Consider the following 18,327-nt stretch of genomic DNA (forward strand, 5'->3'; position numbering starts at 1 on the left):
TTTTCTTTACATTATATTTATGATTATACTTATGATATGAGTGTGAAATTATATAAATAAAACCACTTACAATATTAGTAGGATTATATGCTAAAAAATTATACTTGTATGTTTAATGATTATATTCAAACTAAACATGGCTTATGTTGAGTTTCATCTTGAATTTCCCTAAAAAAAAAGTTTGATAACCTTCACTAATTATAAGCGATTAGACGGCTAACGACCACACCGTTGACCAAACTTAGATACCACAAACATAACCAGCCAACCGTTGCTGTCTAACTTCGTAGTTAACACCAAAACTTTGACAGTAGTATATACAATAGACCTCAGCCATGTCTACATCAAACGCCCACTGATTAAAAAAAATAAAAAAAATCTAGTCTCGTATTTCTAAAAGAATTCATCTATATTTAATTTTTTGATATTTTTTTATTGGGTGCATTGCTTTATTAATGACGCTTACAAAGTTCTACAAATCTATCTTAAACGATTTAGCTGTGTTAAGAATGGCAATGGGGTAAAACTCAACTATATTATTAAAATCTCTATAAAAGCAAGTGTAATAAAATACTAAATAGTTCACAAAATTTGGAAAATATTCAAATGGGGAAAAATAAATCCATTTATCACACTAGTAATAAACAAAAACCTTGATAAATTTGTAGCATAAAATATTCCCCTTTAGAAAAAGAATCAGAACATATGGTAACTTATTCACGGGACCCTAGATGGGTATCCCTTCAATGTTTCACACTAGTAATAAACAAAAACCTCAGATACAATCTGCTAAAAGCAAACCAAAATGACGGATGAAGAAACAAACAATTCCTGAGAAGAACCCACAACTTTGCAAGACATAAAAGGAAAAAAATCTACCCAAAAAGAAAAAGGAAAAAAGAAATGATGTCTGTCCATCTTTTTTATACTGCTGCCTCACAAGTGATGCATGATACACTTCCGCTATATCCCGCAATCAGATTTTACATCTCACTCAAATCCCATAAACCTAAACAGTAACTCAAAAACTCAAGCCTTAACATTCCCTTGTAATCTATCTCTATATCTGAACCCTCAAAACAGGCACTCCAGTTAGCTCTAGAAAACCAAACATCTTGCGTCTTAAAACCGAAATTCAGTAACAATAGTGGTGTGCAAAATTCACAATTCACCTGCTTCACTGGATTATCTTCACCTACAAGTTCGTGTCATCAAAACGATCTTCCTATGTAGCGATTCCTGAAGTAAATATACAAGTTTATCAGTGTTGGCATACAAGACAACTGAAAATGAAAATTTGCAAGGACACTTCACAAGTATAATGCATCAATATTTATTTCCATCCAATTTATATGTTGATGTGAAAAAATGGAGCACTACAAAGGAGCATACAGCAGAAAGAGTATAAGTGAATTGTAGTCAAGTTTTGCTAAAAGACAAAAGATCAAAGATAACTTCATATCATAAAGAACTTCCATACAACTTACCAAGACTAGAGAAATTGAGATTCATTGTTGGAAAAAATTTGAACATAGTATAACATATCATAAAGAAGAAAATGATGTAGAACAGATTCTACTCTATTACAAAGAACTTGGGGTTATAGCAGCCCTCTTGACTAACTATTAAACATCAAGAGGGTAAAACTTCTTATATTGCTCTCTAAGTGGGAGGGGTAGAGCACCAGGGGAATAACAGACAAAAAAAACATTCAACTCTCCTATGAAAATTTGATTGCATACTCTAAACACATGCAGCAAAACATCTAAAATCTATCAGACAACTCAGAAGGAAAAGGACATTGAAGAACTAGTTCTAGTATGATGTTTACATGACATCTATGATTGCTATCCAGAAGTCAGTTTTCTTCCCCTGATTTCAAGTTTTGTGAAAGACACTCAAAAAAAGAAGGCAATACTGTTGAAAAGAGCCTGGAATATATATCTATGTATATGAAAATGATCATTTCTAACACTTCAATGGAATTATGGGCAACATGTTTACAAACTTTTTCTGTTTTTCTTTCTCCATCTGCTAACTCACAAAACTACAATCAACCATGCAGATTTTGAATCCGCAGATCCATACCCAACTGTTTTCATTGGAAAAGATGCAATTAGACAAGAGTCATTATGATAATCTCCATTGAAACCTCACCTTTATTAAGTTATACAGCTTCTACAACTTCTGTTCATGAGTGAAGTAATACTTTTAGTTTGAGAACTTAATTTCATTAAAAATACTTCTGCATGTGCACAGCGTCAATGTATGTGTAAGGTTGAGCCTTGCCTCTAGCAGAATTCAAATTCTACTTACACCAATAAACATCTAAATCACTAATAGAAACTTCATAATATATAAGAGCATATACCCCTCCTTATTCTTTTCTATAAAATATAAATCAACATTGTGAAATTATGAGTCACTATGAAATTAGAGGAAAAGGTGATTGAACATAGATTCACAGAAGAAACAAGAATTGTAGAGAATCAATTTGATTTTATGTCAAAAAGGTCTACAACAGAAGTTATTTATCTTTGACAGAGTTTGACGCAAAGGTACAGAAATAAAGAGACTTACATATGGTTTTTATTGACTTGGAAAAGGCTTATAATTCATGCTATACAAAACAAGTATGAAGTGGTAACTACTAGTATGAGAACTCCAAGTGGTGAAATTAAGGACTATCCTATTGAGACAGGATTACATCACGGCTTAAGGCTTGAGTCCTTACTTGTTTAATCTAGTCTTGGATGCTTATCAAGGACATACAAAAAATTATCCCTAATTGCCTGCATTTTGCGGATGATATAATCTTGATTGAGGAATCAAGGGAAGCAATTAACATTAAGCTTGAACTTTGGAGGCAGACTTTGGAAACAAAGGGTTTTGCTTGAGTAGGAGTAAGACAAAGTATATGCATTGCAATTTTAGCAAGAGACAAGAGGAATATGACTCGGAATTAAAAATTGAGTAAGTCATATCACAGCTTTCTAAGTTTAAATATTTGGGTTCAATCATACAAAATGATGGAAAAAATAATGAGGATGTCATACAAGTGGGATGGCTTAAATGGAGAAAGGCATTGAGAGTTATTTGTGATCACAAAGGATAAGTACCTACCAAACTCAAAGACAAGTTTTATTACACAATTATACGTTCAGTTATACTATATGTCAGTGAATGTTGGGCTTTAAAGGGATAACATGAGAGAAAAGTGGGAGTAGCAAAAATGAGAATGTAAAGATTGATGTGCAGTCATACAAGAAAGGGCATAATATGGAATGATTACATACGAGAAAAGTTTAGTGTGGCACTAAATGAGGAAAAGATGACAAAAAATTGGTTAAGGTGATTTGGAATGTACAAAAGGGGCCACACAAGGTGACAATTAGGAGTAGATTGCATGATTTAGTGTCGTGAAAAGGGAAAGAGGAAGACCAAAAGGGACATTGGAGGAAGTTGTAAAAGAGGAACTCAGGCTAAATATTATTCCTAAAGCTTTGGTTTTTAACCGAGCCAAATGGTGTTATGTGATCCATGTTGTCGATCTCATCTAGTGGGATAAGGCTTTGTTGTTCTTTAATAAAACTATAAATCAACACTGTGCACCTTGCTTACTTTCCTCGTCCCTCAAACTAGGGACTTTTTTTCCTACTGTTAGGTATGGTAGAAAGTCCATCTATAATCTGAAACCCTTCCCCCTCTAACCCAAGCCATGCTAAAACAAAGTTAGGTTGTGGAACAATGACAACCATATACATATTTCTATGAAGGTTAACTTTGCTTGTTTCAGTAATAGCTATCTTTCAATTTGAAGCTTACTTTTTGATACCTATGGGACCTCTCAATTTTCACATCCTTGAAGTATATTCCACACAAGATTAGAAAGAAAAACCATATAAATGTAGTTAGAATTCTGGCATCTGAATGACATTATGGTTATCTAAAGATGCACTAGTGTTCCAAGAAGCTTACTTATACAACAAAATAAGGCACACAGATACAATAATTAAGGGAATGGAGTTGGGAAAACAAGGAATGGGGCAAAAGTATAATGAACTTAAACATAGATAATTACTTATTTAGTCAATGTCACCCCTTTCTATTGAATAACCACAGAGCAATAATGTCCGTGATTGAATGTCACTGAACACTGTTCTGAGAAACAAGTTTTTCAAAAATAAGCATCCACAACTTCACCTAACTATTTAAATTTAAGTAATGGGTCGAACATAGCATAAAGAACCAATTACAATTGTTCGATTATAATAGCAAACTTAACAAAGAGGATAAAACATTAATCAGAGATCAATCAGATAACATTTCCTCAAAATGCCTAGTATCTAGAAAAGGGCATTCGTCTAAATTATTGTAACTCTTACCCCTATTTGGCTGCCTCTTATTAACAGTGTAACCACCAACATAACCAGGAGAACTCTTGGCAGAAACATCTGAAGCTGCGCCACCAAGTCCATAACCAAAGGGACCAGATCCATCTCTCTCAGAATTTGAAGATCGCCAAGTGGGGTCCCCATAAACTGAACTATTATTGTAAAAGTCTGCAAAAGCCCCATCAACACCGCCATTTGATGCAGAGTATGAAGATGTTGGTGCAAAAATGGCACCAGAGCTTCTTCCATACCCTCCAGTCCCCAAACCATAATTGTTGTCACCACCTCCATATCCCAGGTTGCCACTACTTTGTGACATATTGTTCCCTCCTCCCTGCTGCCCAGAAATTGCTGAAGAACTCCAGTTGACTCCAGTGTTGCCAAATGTGTTCCCTCCAGCACTCCCACTCCCGGATCCAATGTATGCATTGGAGTTTGCAGAACTTGTTCCATAACTAAGGCCACCATTACCCCACAAATTTCGAGTCACGGAACTGAAGAAAGAATTGTTTCCTCCATTTCCACTCTCATATCCAACAGGACTGCCAAACCTATTGGAGCTGCCAATAAAATAAGGATTTATTCCCCGATCATAGCTAAGATTGCTATTGAAATTTGCATTCCCTCCAAATCCAGCATTCAAACCAGGTTCAAAATTCATGCTCATTCCATAACCTGATCCAAATGGAGCAAATCCACTTCGACCACCAGCAACAGGACTGAATCTATCATCCGCTCGAAGTCCATAGCCTCCAACAGTACTTGGAGTATACCCCTGAGTGAAGCCATTTAAGAAACTATTGACCCTAGTAAGACCATAGTTATATCCACCGAGTGGGGTGCGGCTTGGTCCTGGCGATAACTCCTTAGGAACTGCTCGCTTGACCTCAACCATTTTTCCATTCAATTCATGAAATGTCTTAAGTAAGACCTTGTCAACTGCCTCCTCAGAATCATAAGTGATAAATCCAAAACCTCTTGGCCTCTGAGTGTTGTGATCATACATAACTACAACATCTGTTATAGTCCCAAACTGATCAAAGTACTTCTTGAAATCACTCTCTGTCACTGTTGATGCTAAACCTCCAACAAATATCTTTCTAGTGCGACCTGGACCAGGAGAACCATGGATGCTGCCACTGTTTCTACTCAGTATGTTCTGATCATCCCTAGGAACAGCTTTCTTCGCCTCAACCTAGCAAGAGAGGAAGCAGGATTGAGTATTTACCGAAGATCAGAAAATAAAAAAGTTTTCAAGATCTGTCAATCCTTATGACAGATGCTTAGAAAAGAGAACAATAACAAAAATCAAAAGATTAGAGAATATAAAATATGGTGAAAAATTTAATGTAATCCTGCCCCATTTTAAAATCTAACTAAGATATTTTGAGATTGTGAATATAAATTGCGCAAACCGGAGTACATTTCAACATCAAAACTGCTACCTTTCAATGTTGCTTAATTCAAAAAGAGAACCTTAATGTCAAAATGCAAGCTTTAGACTTAAAAGGGGGGAAACAAGAAGAATTACCATCCTTCCGTCAATGTTGTGCTTCTCTTTTATGACTATTTCTGCAATAGCTGGGTCAGAAAAAACAACGAAACCAAATCCCCTGGCTCTACCTGTTGTCCGATCCTTCATTATCACTGCTTCCACAACTTCCCCATAAGTACTGAAATACTCCCTGAGTCGCTCTTCATTTGTGTCCCATGATATCCCACCGATAAATAACTTGCCATTATCTGATTGCATTTTATCTACAAGCAAAAGACACGCCTCGTCCAATTAGCATTTCAGCTCAAAAACTTAGAAATGCAAGTGGCAGCAGCATCATTAGAAATGGACAAAGCCAACCTTCTAAAGCACCTAACCATAGGGTATAAGAAAAAGGCGTGTTCCTGACGGATCCAATCCAATTTCTTACTTATATCTATAGGCGATAGCATAATTTTATTTCATTTTTTTTAATGACTCACATAAAACAAGATAAAAACAAAATCCTGGTGTGGGATGAAATGCGCACAAATCCGGGTAGAATAAAATCAAAAACATGATAGCATTATCATTTATCAAATTGTTGAAATACAAATAGTCCCTAGCATGACCAAAAAAAAAACATTACAAGCAATACCTTAAATTTAGACTAACTGAGAGACTGTATTAACGATGCAAAAATAGATATTGTCGGAATCAGTTAGGAAACAACGGATCCTTCATCAACAATCATCAAGCAGTGAATCAATGAAGGCAAAGCACTCCTGGAGAAAACCCACAAAAAAGTTTCAATAATCAAAGATCGAAAGGCAGACCCAATTGAACAAAGATCAAAACTTCAATCGAGATTCCGTCGAAACCCACCGATTGAAGACGAGATCTGAGGGGAGGCACAATGAGATTAAGAACAGAGGGCAGGTTCAATATCTGGCTATGCCTCCCCACCCTTTTTTTCTTCTTCTTTTTTTTTCAATTATTAATTTGATTACCAAATTTAAATTCAGTTGTCAAACCGATTGCAAAATTTTATGAAGAAAGCAAGAGTACGGAGAGAGAAAGAGAGAAACACATCGGAAGAAGTTTATAAGGAGAAAGCCGAGACGAGAGAGAAGCTGCGAGATGTGGTATGACCATTATATAGTGCCTCTGCAAATGGAAGATGATGATTTTCTTTCTACCCTTTTTTGTATTTTTCTTTTTTCTTTCCCTATCATTAATTATTAGGTTAATTAAGTTTTTAGTATTCAAAATATGAGATTTTAATTTTTTTTTCTCTAAACTATTTTTTAAAAAAGTTTGGTCTCCAAATAATTTTTAATTATTATAAATCATCTCTCCCATTAATGATATATGTTAAAACTTGTTTATTTAAGTAGTTATGAATATAACTATGTATCATCATAGATTGTGAATAAGGAAGATAAATAATTATTTTTGTGTGACATAACTCCTTATGGATGAGGTTATCAAACTAGAGAGTTTATTTAAAATTGTGAGAGTTCCATATACTAACATCACTACTAGATAATAGACGTTATAGTGGTGGTAGATCATTCTCATCGAGGGTTTGATGTTATTGGAGAACAATGGTTTGATATTATTAAAGGTATAAATTTTGTATTTGAGAATAATACACTAAATGAAGATATGTCGAATGTTAAATAGACAGAAAATAATCCAAAATGACTTATATTTTGATCTAATTTTTTTAACTTGTTAACTCGTTGACTCGATGGTAAACTCGAGAGTTTACTAAATCTACTTAGAGTTTATAGAATTTGACCAGAGTCTATTAAAAAAAGAGTTTACCCAAAAGTCAACTCCCAGGTGAACTCGTAAACTTGTAAGAGTTAGCGAGTTAACTCGAGAGTTTGATAACCATGTCATGGATGGTTGGTTGTTATACTTTCATAGGGGCTTAAATATAAAATATAATAAAAATAAAATTTGCATAATATGTATGTGACATACAAATGAAATTTGTCTTTCTTGTTCATGATATTTCATCATTTAATAAAGAATATTAAAAATAAAAACTAATTTTAATAATGACAAATTCTGTAAGGATCAATTTTTAAAAAAAATAAATTAGGAATCAAAAATTCAAAACCTCATAATTTGAAGACTAAAAACTTAATTAATCTTTTGTTATTGATTTCAAATTAGTGAAAAATAAAAATGGAAATCTAGTTTTTTTTGCTTCTTATTTTTACCTGCTAGTTTTAAATAAAATAAAAACATGTTCAAATCATTTCTGAGATCATTAAAAAAAATAATTTCTAAGATCGTTGTTCTTTTGTCTGATTGTTTTTTGAATTTACTTAATTGCATTTATTATCTAGATCTGTATATATCAGTAAGTATTTTTAAATACTAAATATAATTTAAAATAATTCAAATTTTAATTGATATAACTATATATTGAATTGGGATATTAAAAGTCTATTTTGATATTAAATTTTTTTTTGAAAATTCTAAAAGACCATATAAGAATATAATGACTTATGATAAAAATCAAGACTTTTATATAAGATTTCATAGTTTAAATTTACATCATAAGGATTTATAAGATTAAAAGTAATTTATGAAAATATAAAACTTGAAAGGAAAGAAAATATAATGACTTATAATAAAAATTAAGACTTTTATAATCAAGATTTTGATGGTTTAAATTTACATCACAAGGATTTATAAGATTAAAAGTAATTTATGAAAATATAAAACTTGAAAGGATCTTATGGATTTTTAACAGAGGTTGAAGATTATAAGAATCAATGAAAAATATAACAAAAAATTATAAGATTTCAATAAAAATAAAAAAAAATCAAATCAATAAAAAAAATTTATGTGAATCAAGATATTCGTTGAACAAAAGTCAATGACTAATCTTTTGAGATATTGAGATCTTTTATGGAATGAATATCTCTCAATAACTTATTTTTTCATACATATAAGTTAAGAACCAAATCATTATCACATACTTAAAAAACAAAATTATCTACTAGTCACATCTTTAATAATTAATTATTATTCTTTTTCTTTACTCTTTTCTTTGTTGTTTCTTTCTTGTGACTCCCCAATTTGAATTAATAATCAAGTTATTTCAAATGAATACTTATTAGTTACCATATCAATCAAGAAAATTAATTTCACAAGAATACCTATCAAGCTAATCAAGTAATATCTTGCAAATATTTGTAAATAATATTATTCTTAAATGATAGGAAAAAATAAATGATCAATGTTTGTATTGTCTTCCACAAAAAGAAAAGATATAATGTGTAATTGGAGGAAGTCTGAAAAAATCTAAAAAGTTCAAATTAGATTATTGGATGAGTGTAATATTCAATACCATAATACTTATTTATATTACTTGAAAATCTTGACTAAATACTATAGTACTTCTTTATCATGAAAGGTCTTCTAAAATCATTTAAAAACTCAATCAAATATACTCCCTTTTAATTGTATTTCAATGTTCTTATGCTTTTATCTTTCTTTTATGATTTTTATTTTTCTTTTTTTTGTGCATTCATTTTCTTCTCATTTTATTGGCGCTTATCAACAACCGGTGACCGATGACCACAAATCCTAAAATTGGAAAATCTCTAGTATTGACCAATGGTTAAATGTATTAAATATGATTAAGTAAATTACTTAGCTTCTATTTGAATAAAGTTGTCAAAAAATATTTGTAGAAAAAAAAATAAAGAAAGTAAAATGAATTGAGTTACTCCTATAAACTAAAATCAATATGTAAACTTTAGTTTTCAAAGTAGTTAAATGAGAATGTTATTATAAAAGTTAAATTCACTAGTAAATTTTAACTTAGAAAAGAAGTGAATTATTTTTTTAACTACCATAATTAAGATATTTGACTTCTCAATGGAGTTCTTAGGTATCGCCATAGATCTTAACCTTTTGGCGATAATGAGACTAATACTCATTTTAGAGTTTAGTCGATTTAAAGTTCATCGCCCCTCTCAAAAAATGTACTTATTTGCTTATCCTATAAATATTTATAGCAAAGTCTAAATAAGATCTTAATGAAAATATTAAATCAGTAGGACATTGGTCAAATTGATAATAAAATAAAATATACAATTTTTTATAATTATAAATTATATAAAATTTATTACTATGCAAATATTTTAGTTTATTAGACCAAATTTAAATCATAATTTACTTTTATTTCTTCAAGCTTAAATTTGTTATTCACTTAAATATATCAAGTAACTTATTAGGTCAAAGTTGGTTTATTAACTTCAAGAAAAATTCTAATATCCTTGATATAAAGGTTCTTCTTAACTATTATTTTCTTATTTAATGTGTTTTTATTTTCTTCTAATTTTATTTGCAACATGATTTTTTTTTTCATCTTTCTTTTTTACGTGCAATTGTTTTTTTCTTTATCTGTGTTGACTATCAATCAGAAAAAATAAAGAAAAAGAAAATCTCTTAATACTAACAAATAATAAAATGTATCAAATTTGATGAGTTTTTTTTTTTATAATAATCGCACTAAGATTTGATCCTATAACCTCACCTCATGCATACTATCTCAAACCTCTTGTCTAGGCCAACCCTAGTGGTTCTTGATGAGTTATTTCACTTAGTCAAAATATATTGAATAAATAAGTCGTTGATCAAATTGCATAACAAAAATAATATATAAATGTTTTACAATTAAAATTTTATATTACACTTATTAACATGTATATATCTTAAGTGAATACTAAATTTTAACTTTAAAAAATAATACTAAATTTGAATCATATTTTTTATGCTTAAATTTGTTGTAGTCAAATATATCAAGTAACATATTATATCAAAGTTGGTTTATTAGTCTTTAAAGACAAACTCTAATATACTAAAAATATCTCAAAGTATTGTTTTAACTTTTGTTTTCTTATTAAATGCATTTTCATCTTCTTTCCCTTTCATCTAGCAACAAGATATTTTTTTTTTCTTTTTGTACGCATTCATTTTTCTTTTTCATTTTTTTATTTACTGGCATTGAGTGTTAATCATAAAAATGGAAAATCTTTGATATTAACTAATGTTGAAATGTATTAAATTTTATTAAGTCATTCGTCTAAGTTGTTTTTGGATAAACTTCTTGATAAACATGAAAACAAGAAAGGTAAAATGGATTGAATTTTTTTTTGGTCAACTACAATCAACTTACCTATTTTAATTTCTTGAAAAACTTAAATGAGAGGATTTCTATAAAAGTTAAATGCATAAGATAATTTTATCTTAAGTCTCATTCATTTTATATTTTTTTATTTACTTATCCTTTATAAAGAAGTTTATCTAAATAAGATTAGTCAAAATATTGAATTAGTAAGTCAAAGGTCGAATTGCATAATAAAATATTACATAAAATATTTTTATAATTAAAATTTTGTATAATATTTTTAGTATCAAATATTTTAGTTTAGACCAAATTTAAAACATAACTTACTTTATTTCTTTAAGCTTAAATTTGTTATTCATTCAAAGGTATCAAGTAACTAATTAGGTCAAAGATGATATACTAGCTTAAAGAAAAATTCTAATGTCCTTAATATAAGGATTCTTTTTTTTTTTTTGTAACCAAAAAAATAAGGATTCTTTTTTTACTATTGTTTTATTATTGAATGCGTTTTCATTTTCTTCTACTTTTATCTTGCAACAACATGATTTTTTTTCCATTTTTATTTTCTTCAATCATTGTTTTAAAACATAAACAATGTATATTTTAGCTTCGAGAAAGAAAAAAAAAAGTGATAATAAAGGTAGTGCGAACGTTCCCCTGCAATTGTCTAGTTGACTTTCTTGTAATACAAAAGGGTGATATTTTTGTAGAGTGAAAAGATGATATTCATTTCATATATGCTAATCACAGTTCACATGTCATAAGGATTTTTTTTCGTCTATAGATTCAAAAGATAATAAGTTGCAGTGATCAAAATAAACGGTGACCACCAATTGAGATTAACATATTTGTAAGGAGGACCTAACCTGTAAATCACAAGGAATCTGTCTCTTACACCAAGAATATAAGAATATGTAATAAACAAAAAAGAAACTGAGATTACCTTAAAGCGAGAAAACTCACAAAAAGTATTCATCAGCATTAAAAAAAATGCGTAGAATGTAGCTTTTATTTGTTTGATGCCTGTGTTTTCGGTTCAATCATGAAGCTTGCAAGGTGGAATAATAGAAAGGAACTATTCTTTCAAAAGTTACAAGTCCATCATTGGTTACCCTTGCCATCGACTGACATGTTAGAGAGATAGCATTGACTATATAATTATGGGTAAGGAGGTGCGACTTAAGGGCAATATTATATAAAAAAAAAATCTCAAAAGGGATCAATAAATTGGTTGGGCCAAATATGGGAGTTACTGAAAGTACACTATGAATGAAGTTTGTTGCTTTTAACTTTTTGGCTATAATGCAGTAATTAATGCACCGTTTCATAATGAAGTGATATTTATGGTTCTATAATGTTTACCCATTGTACTCTAACTACTAGTGTTTTCTATTCAGATATGCTAATCTTACTGGTGGGTGATTAAACCATTCAGGAGAAGCTTTTGGTTCAGTGCTTCACATCACCAATTGTTGATACTGTAACTAAGTTGACAGCCAGTAGTGAATTATGTTACAAATGTGCCTTCTTTACTTTGAGGAAGACAAAAAGACAGACAAAACTGATTAGTGGGTTGATGTCTGCATGCCTGTCAATGTCAGCTACCATCACTGTGCCATTGTCCAAGATGCAAATCATGCAATGGAGCTGCAAGTTTTGTGGAATTTCACATGGCCTAGTTATGTCAATCTTCTTATATATATATATTATACATATATTATATACATATAATAGCAGAGTTTCTTCATGATCCTATCATGTCAAGTTAAACCAATAGTGTTTTGTACTCAAATATGACAAGTCGAAGCCATCTGAACCCCAATCTTTTTTGTCAGCTCTTCAAAGTTTAATATCTACAACCTTATCCTTTATATAATTTTAATGGACATATATGTTATGAATGTTAATGAAGTATATTAGCCTATTAAATGCCCATTAGCATTTTGTTTGTTTTATTCCTTTTCTTTCTTTCTCTCACTCCCTCTTTTCCTGTTTACTTATTATTTTCAATGAAATGTGATGAAAGGAAAAAGAGAATTGAGTCTCCAACTCTCCATGGTTTTATTCGTATCCATATTCATACGCATCAATAGTAAAGTTCTTATGCTACATTTACTTGGACAATTGACTAGGAGTTCCCGGTTTTCTCTTCAGTTTCCGACTTCCAAACAAAGTTATGCGGCGAAAGACCTTGAGTAGCCTGTTTGCATATCTTCTTTGTGAAGCAAAGTTTACAGAACTGATGCAACTAGTCGCTTGTCCAATTGGGTTGCTCCTTTTGCTCAGTGATCGAGTTTCTATGCCACACGGCTTCATCTTCTGGCTTTTGATCAAATTTGGTTCTGCTTTTGTAACAATGTTGTGCAATTGAAGGCTTCTTTTCAAGGACATGAGTTCTTGTTCAAGATTTTGGATTCTGAAGCTTGTTGACTCATATTCTGTAGTTGAGAACTTGAAATTCTGCATCACATTGTCTTTCTGCAGCAGGAAGCTCAATGGCCTGCTACTGAGCTCAGGTCCATCAGTGTATGGGCTCTCTCCTAGATTCTGACTTGCAGAATATGGATACCTAGAGCTTGATAGGCTTCCTGACATGTCTCCACAATGTGCATATCTAAATGAATCTGAGCATTCCTTGAAGGCTTTGTGTGTATTGAGTTGTTGAACAAAAAGTGCTTGGACAATTAGACGTAGAGGCATCAATTCGTCTTGAACAGCTTCAATGCATGCCTCTTGTGATAACCTTTGACAGTCCAGATACTTGCACACTGCTCCCTTATCATCTTGGGAAATACCTGAATGTGTCTACAGTAAGAAAAAGAAAGAAAAAAGCGAAATATGTTAAAGTTGAAATGGTATTGTTCTTTTTTAATGATTGGTCTTTGACATAAGTTGGGAAATGAGCTATGATCAACTTTTGCTAAGCTTGTAAATAGTATTTACTCATTATTTCTCTTATTCTAAGGACCATGATTATTGTGTCATTCTAGTTAATTATTCAGTTAGACCACTAGGTAGAATCCTGAACATTCATTGTAGTGTTCAGTTCCTAAACAGATAGTATTATTGGCATGAAAGCATGTGTAATCAACTAATGTAGTTTAATTGATGAGTCCTACTTTTTTAAGAAGCTTTTGAGGAATGCTGAATGCTTGCTTACCTTGAGAAAGCTGTTGATTGTTTTGTAAAGGGGGTAATGATTCTGTCTATAAGATGGTGGTACCCTTTCAATGAGTTCCATGAATCTCTTTGGCCCCATATCTGGATCTGCAGCTATATTGAATAAATATGCATCCCACAACTCCGCAACCCTGTAATTGCTGGCTTCTGGGGTTTGGTTTACACGTGAGCTAGATGCTACATATGCTGAAATTATGCTTTCCATAGTCACCAACTCCATGCTAGAGGACATTAACTTTGCTCCACTTTCTGGAAGAAGAAAATTCTCCACTTGAGAAAAGTGCAAAAGTGATGTAATTTGGTCTTGTAACTTTGCCTTGCTTTCAGTCGTCAACCCCAACTCAAGAGATCTAGAAAGCAAGGCAAAATAAAACCCCACTGGAATCACTTTCCTAGCCTTATCACCCACTGGAAGAAGATCAACAACACCTTGTAGAATCACAGAAGCTTTGCTATTCATGCCACCCTCCCCAATCTTGTCACAGGAACTCTCCCAAAATTGGCGTGTCTTTTTAGAGAGCACCCATTTGTTTGCATAGAAAACAATGATGGGACTCACATACTTCTCCTTCATTCCTTGTTTCCTCAAAGACCCTATAACCCTTTTGAAAAAGCCAAAGGGTAGAGCAATCAGATCCCTCATCCACAGGTCTTGGCTCACAGCATCATCCTTGATTATTTCACAGCTCCAATCTTGGGAAGCCAACTCTTCCACTGTCACAACAGGAGTGTCTCTCCTCCTTTCTGGATCAAGCACCTCCATGCATGCCATGAAGGCAAGAGATTCAATGCAGCGACTCACTATTAACAGATCTTCAGACCAAGGAAGCAGCATCTGACACCTTTGAAGTGCAATAAGGGTGTCATCCCAACTTTGCAACACAACTTGATTCAGATAAAGATCAAACCGTTCACAAAGGTTGCCCGAACAGTGATCTTCAGTCATTTCAAGAAACTCTGCTGCACACCTAAGGGCCACAACGTTAAAAGGATCAATCAATGTGGAGGATCCATAAACGAACATGGCAATCATCTCAAAGGTTTCTGGTCCTCCAGGGAATGTTTCCGGAAGCTCAACGTCAGATGCATCGTTTAATCTCTTCTTGAAGTATCCACTCTTTGAAGTCAAAGGAAACTGCAATAAACACGACATGCAAATAAATAATTAAGGCAGTTACTAGTAAGCTATGTGAAACATTCTTGGATTCCAATTGTGTCTAAACTTACTTTATGCAGGCTGAATATCTTGTCTTTAACTCGAACACGGACAGAAACAGGTAAACCTGTTTGTTGGCTCCTGTGACAAAAAATCGCATGAGAAAAACTTCAGACATATAAACACGCGTGGAAATGGAATGAATGATCAATGACATGTATATATTACCATGTGATGACCTTGATCTTGAGCAAGGCTCCAATGTTAGGTGAAGAGTAAGGACTAGAAGCAACAGAATAATCTTTTGGACTCACAACCTCCATGTTAGTGCTACTTCTGACAATGGATGCTACTTATTCTAACTGTGACTAAACGAATGCATATGATTCTGAATCCTTATCTGGTAAGGAACTAGAGCAGCAGGGTTCTGATGTTAAGGAAAGAAAAGTAGTGTGGTGAAGTGAGATTTGAGGAGTTTGTCCCCAACATATTCTTGCTGAATTTGTACTAGTACTTACCTTGCTGTAGTCAAAGTCAACATGCACACGAGTGAAACTCGAACTCCAAATTTTAAGGCTTCAAAAACGTTCTCGAATGTTGGGAACTTGAATTCTCGGTCTACAACTTGGCGGCCTCGGCCAATAGAATAGGGTGACTTTTCATGCATCCTAACATCTCAATCTTGCACTTTAAGTTTATGTATGTGCAACCATAAAACCCTAATCCTAAAATTCATGAGTATTATGTTAACCAGCCATCAAATTAATTAGTTAATACTTAGTGGATGAATCAATTAGTATGAAACTATTTCAGTTTGATAAATTATTTAGAATTTCCGTTTTATATATGTAGTTATATTAAATATTATTTAAAGAGAAAATATTATCACTTATAATAGTACTTTTTTATCATTGGAAATCAAAAAGAGGAAAGAGATTTACAACACTTAACACTTTGTTTAATTAAGTGAGCTAGATCCCCTTAGTCCTACAATGATATTATTAGACTAAAATAGGATAGAAATTAGTTTATATTTTATTAAATATTTTTAATCATTTGAATATGTGTTTTGTATTTTTTAACTATTTTTTTTGTTTATTTGCTTAACTAGTGTCATTGTAATGATTTTAGTATTTAAGTATAACTTATCCAACGGCTGAAACTTTTAGTCTCGATTGTCTTTGTCAACGTATAGGACCTTAATTGATGGCTGATGAGGCATTTGGGGAAATGGTGGGACCAAACAGTTTACACAAGTTACGTTGGATTTGGTATAGGTTTTCATAAAAGAACAATTTGGGTGTATTGGGAAAAAAGAAATGCAGGGGTATGAAATGAAATAAATAGGCAATTAAGGAAATGATAGGTTTAAAATATTGCAAAGGAAAAGAAGATGGTGAAGTGCATGTGAAGTTTTGCGGTTCCTTTATGTGCCGTATGCCTAACGCCCAAGACGGCACGGCTACTCAAATTGGGGTGCTTTGGTTATTGGGTTTTGCTTCCCTTTCAACCACGGAACCCTGGATCCAATATTTTACTTTTCCCCACTCTTTGAAAAGTACGTGATGCGTTGCAAAATTGAATTTCTTTTTTTGGATTTTATCTTATTTAGTAATAACATGATTTATGTTGTGTTTTATTAAATTTATATTTATATTGTAGAGAATATTTGAGTAAACATGTAATTCTAAAATTTTCAAAGTCCATTGTAGCTTTTCTTCATGATTCTTGATCGTTTACATATATATGTGCATTCTCATTTTTCAGATACATGTTCAATAATGATTAAACATACGATACGGCTTCTACTTAGAATGGTTAATATCTCTCTCTCAGTGGTTGAAGATGTTGATTTTTTCTGTCAAGTGGGTTAAGAAAGTATTTATCTTCCACTTGTTACTTGGTAAGTTTTCCCATCTACACTCCCTTCTCCAAGACATCCTCCTCAGACAGACCTTGTTGTTCTGCCTTGAGGTCCAGCGATTCAATTCGAGCACGACATTCATTGCACGTCCCCTCCAGATCATCATAATTCTCTTTGCTCCACACCTTTATGTATGCTTTCAATCTATTGAGCTTCTCTTTCAAGACAAAGGATCTCCAAGCTTGCACCACAGGACCTCACGCATAGCAACACGTAGAATATTATCACTGAGTGTGACGGCTCTTAATAACGCATACGTCTAATATATAGATGTTAATAGTAAAAAAATTATTAAGGCTGAATATCTTACCCTTGGGCCAACCCTGATTATACCTCTCCTTAACAAAGTCTTTGAACCCTCTAACAGGCATAAATCCATTCACCCTCAGATGCCATGCATCCAGACACGAGAAAGAAGAAATTTGTCTAGCTTACTACAAGCGCCCACCCCCATCTGAACCAAGTATACATTCTACCAGCAAATGGTGGTTCCACAAGCATCATCCCTTCAATAAAGTTGTTAAATTGTTTTGCCTCCTGCAGATTTGAGGTGAACTCACCATTCTCCCCTCTTCTTTCTTCCATCCTTCTGACTACGTTATTTCGGTTTCTAGTATTTATCTCAAGCTGTAAATGTTAATAAACAACTACCAACTTGGGAGGGTGTTGGAGATAGCCAATTAGTTAGAAAGTAGTTAGTTGGGTTAAGATGATGATTTAGATTAGTTACTATCTCATCCTTGAATATAAGTGCAACTAGAAAGTGACCAGTAGATAGAGAAAATGAGAAAGAGATAGAATAAAAAGAAAGAGGGTATAATAGAAAAAAGAAAAGAAAAACCAAAAATGAGCTCATACACAAAATGGGGATACCAGGCGATGCTTGCATGGTTTTTATAGTGCAAACCAATAATTTACTTGTAATTGATATATTTTAATTCTAACATTTTTCTTGTACTCAAGAAATATTTTAATTACCTTATGCATAATTATCATACAAAAAATACACAGTTAACTAAATAAGTAAAAGAAAGTTAC

General features: G+C 32.4%; 2 protein-coding genes across 2 annotated transcripts; both read right to left on the reverse strand.

Annotated features, from left to right (window-relative positions):
• Positions 1–683: 683 nt before the first annotated feature.
• On the reverse strand, positions 684–7,016 carry LOC100795907 (heterogeneous nuclear ribonucleoprotein 1). Its single transcript, XM_006595597.4, has 5 exons — positions 6,754–7,016; positions 6,527–6,653; positions 5,926–6,152; positions 4,386–5,589; positions 684–1,239 (listed from the first exon to the last, which is right to left on the reverse strand). The coding sequence occupies exons 3-5, from the start codon at positions 6,145–6,147 to the stop codon at positions 1,226–1,228; spliced, it is 1,440 nt and encodes a 479-aa protein (XP_006595660.1). The 5' UTR covers positions 6,148–6,152; positions 6,527–6,653; positions 6,754–7,016; the 3' UTR covers positions 684–1,225.
• A 6,050-nt stretch (positions 7,017–13,066) lies between these two features.
• LOC100816671 (BTB/POZ domain-containing protein At5g48130) lies at positions 13,067–15,846 on the reverse strand. Its single transcript, XM_003544130.4, has 4 exons — positions 15,594–15,846; positions 15,437–15,506; positions 14,190–15,344; positions 13,067–13,834 (listed from the first exon to the last, which is right to left on the reverse strand). The coding sequence occupies exons 1-4, from the start codon at positions 15,686–15,688 to the stop codon at positions 13,142–13,144; spliced, it is 2,013 nt and encodes a 670-aa protein (XP_003544178.1). The 5' UTR covers positions 15,689–15,846; the 3' UTR covers positions 13,067–13,141.
• Positions 15,847–18,327: the final 2,481 nt, after the last annotated feature.

Source organism: Glycine max, chromosome 14 (genome assembly GCF_000004515.6).
Source record: "Glycine max cultivar Williams 82 chromosome 14, Glycine_max_v4.0, whole genome shotgun sequence".
Classification (NCBI taxonomy): Eukaryota; Viridiplantae; Streptophyta; class Magnoliopsida; order Fabales; family Fabaceae; genus Glycine; species Glycine max.